We start from the raw sequence: 8,745 nt of genomic DNA on the forward strand, positions 1-8,745 counted from the left end.
CAAATAAAAGGTCCCTTGCTATTAATGAAAAAATTTAGCGGGTTTCGTCTCTATGACTGTCAAAATGACGATATTTGATGATTAATAAATCAATGTGCTCTAGTACTGTCGTTAAACAAAACAAACAAACAAACCATCTCACAGACAGGATAGAACATACCACGACTTTTGATATACCAGTCCTAGTGCACTGGCTGGAACGAGAAACAGCCGAATGGGCTCATTGATCGATTCCAGACCGAACACGCATTAAGCGAGCGCTTTACCACTGGGCACGTCTAGCCCCCTAAAACAATACAACAAACAACAACACACGTTCTGCCCCTAAAACATTACAAAAACAAGAACACAAACGAACAAATGAAGTTGAAGTTAAGATTTTATTTTGTTTATCGACATCACTACAGCACAGACGAAAAGTTAACAAGATTTTATTTACATTATTATGTGCATTGATAGTTTGGACACCAACTCTCTTTTGAAATCATGCGCGCTTATTGAAATCGTGTATTACGATTCTAGAGCAACTCTATAGCGCAGAGTTACAATAGAAAATAAACCTAGGCCAGACACGAAGGCGCTCCGAAAGCCACACTATTGTGTATTCAGTGGAAATGTATTGGGTAACGTGCTGTTCAAAAGGCGATCTAGTGACCTGGGCTGTCTCTCCAGTCCAGGTCGTGTGGTGATAAATGAAAACTGGAAGAGGTCTGGTGCTTGTGAACCCAGTTTACAGACAAGTTATACAGGTGGTTTGTTTAACGACACCACTTGATCACAATGATGTTTTAATCATCAGTTATTCGATGTTAAACATTTGTTTTAGATAAACATTCCCACAGGCTTTTGATATACCAGTCGTGGGACACTGCTTGAGACGGAAACAAAAACTTAGAGAATGGGTCACTGCGGTGGTTCGATCCTACGACAGAAGCACATCAGGCGAGCACTCTACCGTCTGAGCTAGATCCCGTCCCTAGGTTTCCAGACGAAGTATTAATTAGGACATACCGAGGCGGACACCTGTAACCGGGTCTGTGAACTCGTTAGAAAATCACAGTAGACCACTGTGTCTGGCTTTATGTTCTATATGTAGTTAGATGGATACTTGTAATATGGTGGATGGAACGCTATACTATTTCAATTAATATATAAAATTGGTGAAAAGCTTCGAGGTCAGCTCATTTTGCCTGAACATTTCTCTCGATTCTGCCCGAATTTGAGGATTTTGATCCAGTACTGGTTGAGGGGGGAGGGGAAGTTGCCACCCTGCGACCCTTCGTCTCGTATGCTTATAATTTAGATTTGTTTTTGTCTTATACAGCAGAGTACCATCCTATTACTATGTGAAAGTACCTTTTGAAAGCCACCACCATCACGTATATCTTAGGTGTGTCCCTGGTGCCCATAGCTAGTGTGCTTGTTCTCTTTGAAGGTAAGTAAATTAAATATTCGACAACAAAAGTTCATGGTTCGGGACCAAGTCCACTAGCAGCTGTTATCCACTTGTTCACATAAGTATAAAACAAACGTCTAGCCCTCTGGCCTTACCAACATAAAACAAACGTCTAGCTCTCTGGTGATACCAACATAAAACAAACGTCTAGCTCTCTGGTGATACCAACATAAAACAAACGTCTAGCTCTCTGGTGATACCAACATAAAACAAACGTCTAGCTCTCTGGTGATACCAACATAAAACAGACGTCTAGCCCTCTGGCCATACCAACATAAAACAAACGTCTAGCTCTCTGGCCATACCAACATAAAACAAACGTCTAGCTCTCTGGTGATACCAACATAAAACAAACGTCTAGCTCTCTGGTGATACCAACATAAAACAGACGTCTAGCTCTCTGGTCACACCAACATAAAACAAACGTCTAGCTCTCTGGTGATACCAACATAAAACAAACGTCTAGCTCTCTGATGATACCAACATAAAACAAACGTCTAACTCTCTGGTGATACCAATATAAAACAAACGTCTAGCTCTCTGGTCACACCAACATAAAACAAACGTCTAGCTCTCTGGTCACACCAACATAAAACAAACGTCTAGCTCTCTGGTCACACCCAACATAAAACAAACGTCTAGCTCTCTGGTCACACCAATCTGGTTTTCCTCTTCGTTTGTCATCAATGTTCTCTGCAGTGTAGGTTTGTGGCGACATACATTTAAAACTTCGTTTTTATTTTGTTGTAAAAGGGTAAGAAGATGTATGTTTACATCGAATATATCACGATGTCAATATTTCGTTAGGAATTACATTGAAAACTCGTATGAAGCATGCTATTCTGAATAACATTTGCCACTAAAATACAACTGTAATATATTTATTCAACAAATACTAATAATAACAACATCAGCAATAGTCCACTATAGAAACATTTTATCACCTTCCATGTGAGGCAGTCACACATTCCTGGAGTGGTTAGGAAGCACCCCCCGTTAATACCTGAAGTTCACAATATCTCTTCACGTCTCAATCTCTCCGAGTCGCTTCATTGCACCCACTGTATGTTCCGGATCCGCATGACCTGTATATTGAGATAATTGGTTTTCTGCAGTTCATGTTTAACTTGCTGCCAAACTGCCTTTCAGGTCTTCAGTGAATAAAATAGCATTTCTTATCACGGCCTCCAGCCCAAGGCTATAGACCACCTTCGAGTTATTTAAACAAATCATCGTAATAGAATGCGGTGCGCTATGAACAATATTGAGTGGCAATGGTTCCTTATTTTGCTCTTTCCCGGATCAAACCGCTGATCATGCAGGGACAGGAACTTGGGGAGACATGCCTGAACCGTAAATGGATATAACTGTAAAACTGTATTTATTTTGCATGGATTACGGAACGGGGGGGGGGAGGGAGTGGTGACGGAGGACCCCACCGACCATGATGCTGACAGTAGCCTTACTCACCACACACACACACACACACACACACCTACTTTGAAATACACTCCACACGGGCCCTGTTTGGGAGTAGTTTGTAGTGATGCTTATTAATATTACCGGCAGCTAACAAAACCACAACTGTGTATATTAATGAGATTCTCACCTACTGCAGGAATTCGCCTGGTGTTCAATATTTCCTAACCTATGTTACCTGTTCAAAAAGCTCACCAGTTTTATACCTAGTGACCTTGGTATAGGTCAATACCGACCCGCGCTATCTATCAGCGTCGTTATAACTGGAGACAATCTCAAGTCAGACGAAAACCTGAATTTACTGAGGAGACTTTGACAGATAAATCGGAATTTACTGAGGTGAATCTTACATTTGAATAAAAACATGAATTTACTGGTGTGAATCTTACATTTGAATAAAAACATGAATTTACTGAGGTGAATCTTACATTTGAATAAAAACATGAATTTACTGGTGTGAATCTTACATTTGAATAAAAAGATGAATTTACTGAGGTGAATCTTACATTTGAATAAAAACATGAATTTACTGGTGTGAATCTTACATTTGAATAAAAACATGAATTTACTGGGGCGAATCTTATATTTGAATAAAAACATGAATTGACTGAGGTGAATCTTACATTTTAATAAAAACATGAATTGACTGAAGTGAATCTTACATTTGAATAAAAACATGAATTTACTGGTGTGAATCTTACATTTGAATAAAAACATGAATTTACTGAGGTGAATCTTACATTTGAATAAAAACATGAATTTACTGGTGTGAATCTTACATTTGAATAAAAAGATGAATTTACTGAGGTGAATCTTACATTTGAATAAAAACATGAATTTACTGAGGTGAATCTTACATTTGAATAAAAACATGAATTTACTGAGGTGAATCTTACATTTGAATAAAAACATGAATTTACTGAGATGAATCTTACATTTGAATAAAAACACGAATTTCTTCGTGGGAATCTTACATTTGAATAAAAACATTAATTTACTGAGATGAATCTTACATTTGAATAAAAACATGAATTTACTGGTGTGAATCTTACATTTGAATAAAAAGATGAATTTACGGAGGTCAATCTTACATTTGAATAAAAACATGAATTTACTGGGGCGAATCTTATATTTGAATAAAAACATGAATTGACTGAGGTGAATCTTACATTTGAATAAAAACATGAATTGACTGAAGTGAATCTTACATTTGAATAAAAACATGAATTGACTGAAGTGAATCTTACATTTGAATAAAAACATGAATTTACTGAAGTAAATCTTAAATTCAGATAAACATCTGACTTTTTTAGAAACATAATTCGAATTAATTACAGTCTTGAATGTACTGAGACGAATTTAAATTCATTAAAAAATATTCTAATTAACCAAAGACAATTTGAAGTCAGATAAAAACCACAATTTTCATAAAAGAATTCCAATTCAGATAAAAATAACCCTGGATTTATCGAGAACCTTAATTAAGATAAAAGACGATGCTGAACTGTCTGAAATAAATCTTAATTCGCCCTAAGAAAAGCTGTATGAGAAACGAGTCGGAACCTACAGTTGTCCGTCACTTTTCGTCAGTAACTGTTTTCTCTCAAATCCTTCTTCTCTATTTCGTAATCCCGCCTCACTTTCATCTCTCGCGTGAAATTGAGAAACGAGTGTTTCATGAACACCAGACAGTCGTTGAGCACGCGCTCGCTCTGACCATCAGCCGTGTTGAAGGCCACGCGGAACTGAGGGTGTGGTCGGACGGACAGTTCGAAGATGGTTGGTGCCTTGGAACTAACAGTGCACGCAATCACTGTGTGTTCCTGAACCACGTGACACAGTCTGAGCAATCCCGTGAAGTGGCACTCCTGCGAGGGCGGGTCCCCCGTGACTAGCTTCACTCTTGTGACGTCATTCTTCTCCAACAAAGGCACGAATTCTGTGATTCTGTGCAGACAAGAATCTTCGTCGATGTTGAATTTGGAAATTCCTTTCCGCCGATCCACGACATAAAAGGTGCCCAATGTCTCGTACGGAAGTAGTACTTCTTTTTCTCCTCCGTCCACGGCGCACCGCAGACACAACATCAACTTCCGCTTTTCTTTCTTTCGGCTGTTGACGTAGGTAACGTAGTCTTCGTGGATGTTGTGCACCTGAAAGAAACACGGAATGATGTCTTTCTTTTCGTAGACAATCGTGTGGTTCCGCCGCTTGAGGAACACGTAGCCCTTCACACTGGTCATTGAGAGGAAGGAGGCCGGCATTATTCTGGCGATGTTCGCCACGCTGGTGACACTGCAGTCGTTAGGTTCTGAGTCTTCGACGAGGCGGAAAAGGCCTGCAATAAAAGACAGCATGTCTCAGTATTTGTACATATATATCTATAATTTACATGCATTTACATATAAAAAAAACCACCTGTATATTACAATAGAAAACATTGGTTTTGACATTTTGGACAAAATTTGCAACAAACTACAAAATGAATATAACAATTAATAAATATTAAAATACTACATGTACTACTAATTATAGTATATATAATAATTAAAGTTATGTAGAACGATGCATATTATATGAGTGAAATCGTACAGTGCCGTCAACGCCAGTCCAAATATGTGTTATGTATATTTACCAACAATTATTGTAAACGTTTTTCCTCATATCACATTTTCATCTCTAAGTGATTACCCATTACTGGGGTAGATTAAAGCCCAAAGATAGTATTGTTTTTAACCTTTATACTATTCTGGCAATATTTTGACACACGATTAGCTAAATATTACGTGTTCAGCGGTTAGTAAAACTATAAATTTATCATCAGCACAAATTCACTACAATTGAAAAAACTGCCTTATAAAGCTCATCCCTATTATCAGAATATAACGGACATTCCACTGTGAAATGCTTTTCATCTTCTAACGTATGCATATTTTAAAAAATTAAAAAATAATGTTTTAAATATCTTCCCTTTTCATTTTAAGGCAGTATAAGCATACAACTTTCCTCTAAAAGCAACACTAACTAAACTTTAATTGTTTTACAATCAAACACACCAAAACAAAGATAAACATAAAACTGAACAAAAGCCACCCAACAGCATGCAGCGTAAGGTGTTGAAACCCACAGTCTTTGATATACACTCACGGAGTACAACGTTACATCCGTCCACCGATCGTCACGGTGCAATAGGTTTGGAGATACGAAGTCGGAACCTACCGTCTTTAAACTGTAGACCACGGTAGTTGTGGCAATGAAGAAAATATTATAAATTACTAATAGTCTCAAAGTTTACTCGACTTCGTTTAAACAAGACAGTACCAATGTCAGTATACACAGTAAACCAGCGATTATGTCCACAAATGAGAGAGAGAGAGAGAGAGAGAGAGAGAGAGAGAGAGAGAGAGAGAGAGAGAGAGAGAGAGAGAGAGAGAGAGAGAGAGAGAGAGAGAGGTTTGTTTTGTTTACCAGCACCGCTAGAGCACATTGATTAATTAATCATCGACTACTGGATGTCAAACATTTGGTAATTCTGACACGTAGCCATCAGAGAAAACTCGCTACATTTTTTCTAATGCAGCATGGGATTTTTATATGCATTTTCCCCACAGAGAGGAAAGCACAACGAACGACCTTTGACCAGTTGAGAGAGAGAGAGAGAGAGAGAGAGAGAGAGAGAGAGAGAGAGAGAGAGAGAGAGAGAGAGAGAGATGGAGAGGTAGTGGGAGGAAGGGGAGATATACAGAGAGACAGACAGACAGAGACAAGTGAGATAGTGAAAGTGAGACAGATATAATTATATACAAATAGAGATACACATACAGAGAACCTATGAGAATTAATTATGTATTGAAACAGGTATGAACCTCTTCATTACCTGGGTAGTCGACGGGGACGACGACGTAGGGTCCGACGTCCTTGAAACTGGCGGGCTGTCCCTTCCGCTGCTCGCACACGACGTTCCTGGCGAACACCTTGGGGATGAGGACCTCTCTGAACAACAGCATGGGCTGCTGGAGGCTGAAGCCCGTCACGGAGCACGACGGCACGACGTCATCGTGCGACATCTCCACGATGACGGGAAGGCGCTTCTCTCCAAGGATCTCCGACAGCGACATCACGTGCTCGCTCCACACGCACGATACCCTCTCCCCCGGGTTCGTGGGGGACGAATAACCCTTCCCGAAAGAAGACACTTCCACGTCCACTTTAACAGACTGTGGACAGCCCTGCATGTTCGTAACAACGTCCAGCACTGACGTCCTGTGTCTTTCTCTTGTAACTGTGTGTGACAAACAGAACCCGTTACAGACGATCAAAGCACGGAGTCAGTCACAGCTTGTTGGATACCGGGGTCAGCCACCCGTGACAAGGAATCCAAAAGAGCTAAATATGTTGGTAACTGAAAACGACGACATCAGAGTAGATTACAGTGTCAGTGGTTTCACATTCGGCGACATATTTCTACCCACAGCAGACGAATGTAACGCGTGACACGACACACACCCAACAGCGTGGTGCCCAGGCAACTCCCCCGATGATGTTTGAAATGTGAAGCCCCACTCTGCAGGTGGATATAAAGTCGTTACAAGCGAACTGAGCGCCGCGACAACAAAACGACGCCATGTTTTCACTTGTCCGCGTTACGGATTCACTATTCACGGTAAACAAGTAATTGTCGACCCGCCTTTGTCAGTGCGTTCACTATCTCACGGTTTAGGCCATGCGCTTTCCTTTAATTCATGTTCTCGAGTAGACACTGAAATTTTTTTTTTTTTTTTTTTATCATTGGCGCAGGTGAGAGTCATACAGTGAGGCAGTTCTGTGTGGTAGTCACAAAACAACGTAATGAAATAGTGCGTACAAAACATCGCTCTACAATACATTGTCGTGTTTAAATGTACTGCATATCGCATTCAGCCCATTTACAATGGGGTTTTAGGGACGCACTATAAATAAACTCCAATTTTATCACTTTCAGGAGAACACACATACACTGTTGAATCCGTAGATCTGATTTGTGGATAAACACGTGTACAAAATGTGTGCATCTCATGTAGTTAGCATGGTATACCAGTATCCATGATATAGTTATATGACGTTATTCAGTATAGGAGAAGCCACGGTGACGTCACATGTTTTGATCACGTGGTACCGCGTGAGCGCTGGTAGGCAAGAAACCAGTTGACAATACTGGCATTAGTAGTAATGAACAAGCGAATGTTTTTCCGTCAATTAAATCAGTGTAGACTAGTTTAGATGAATGGTATTTTGTCATGGTAATTTCATACGTTGTTGTTAGATGCACAAGTCACTGTAGTAAGGATTATGAAATTAGTTTCATCAAATACAGTGGAAGCAAAACGTTGAACAGTTAAAGCTGACAACAATCAACTTTGCCCATCCCACAACGGAGATCGTCATTTTATACAAGGTTTGTTGTACGTTATTCATTCGTAATACTAATACACGTCAGTATTTATTGAAATGAAAATTGAAAAGATAATAAAAAAAAAAAAAAAAAATAATAATAAAAGCCCCCACCAAACTGACATGGAAACAAAGATACCCTGTGAACAGTAGGCCTACCCAGTCAATCGACAAACAATGTTTTATGTAACTTTTTGTTTGTATAGACAGATCCATTATAGTGGGTAAAACAAAAATCTGAATTAATTTTATATTGTATTATGCCATAAAATATGTAGGTGGCTGGAGTATTTATATTTTTAATTAAATAACAGGGAGGTGTGTGTGTGTGCAATCAAGCATATATATACTGTTTCATATGAAAATGGTTCTGAAATATT

General features: G+C 39.3%; 1 protein-coding gene across 1 annotated transcript; it reads right to left on the bottom strand.

Annotated features, from left to right (window-relative positions):
* Positions 1-3,586: 3,586 nt before the first annotated feature.
* Positions 3,587-8,009, bottom strand: LOC121375409. The gene is made up of 2 exons (XM_041502844.1): positions 6,813-8,009; positions 3,587-5,273 (listed from the first exon to the last, which is right to left on the bottom strand). Exons 1-2 carry the CDS (start codon positions 7,168-7,170, stop codon positions 4,522-4,524), a joined length of 1,110 nt encoding a protein of 369 aa, XP_041358778.1. The 5' UTR covers positions 7,171-8,009; the 3' UTR covers positions 3,587-4,521.
* Between the last annotated feature and the right edge of the window lie 736 nt (positions 8,010-8,745).

Source organism: Gigantopelta aegis, chromosome 6 (assembly GCF_016097555.1).
Source record: "Gigantopelta aegis isolate Gae_Host chromosome 6, Gae_host_genome, whole genome shotgun sequence".
Lineage (NCBI taxonomy): Eukaryota > Metazoa > Mollusca > Gastropoda > Neomphalida > Peltospiridae > Gigantopelta > Gigantopelta aegis.

Excerpts from the sequence above, each read along its gene's own strand:
- LOC121375409 (XM_041502844.1), bottom strand. The coding sequence starts at position 7,170 with ATGCAGGGCTGTCCACAGTCTGTTAAAGTGGACGTGGAAGTGTCTTCT. Across the intron at positions 5,274-6,812 it reads CGTCCCCGTCGACTACCCAG|GCCTTTTCCGCCTCGTCGAA; the intron begins GTAATGAAGAGG and ends CTTTTATTGCAG.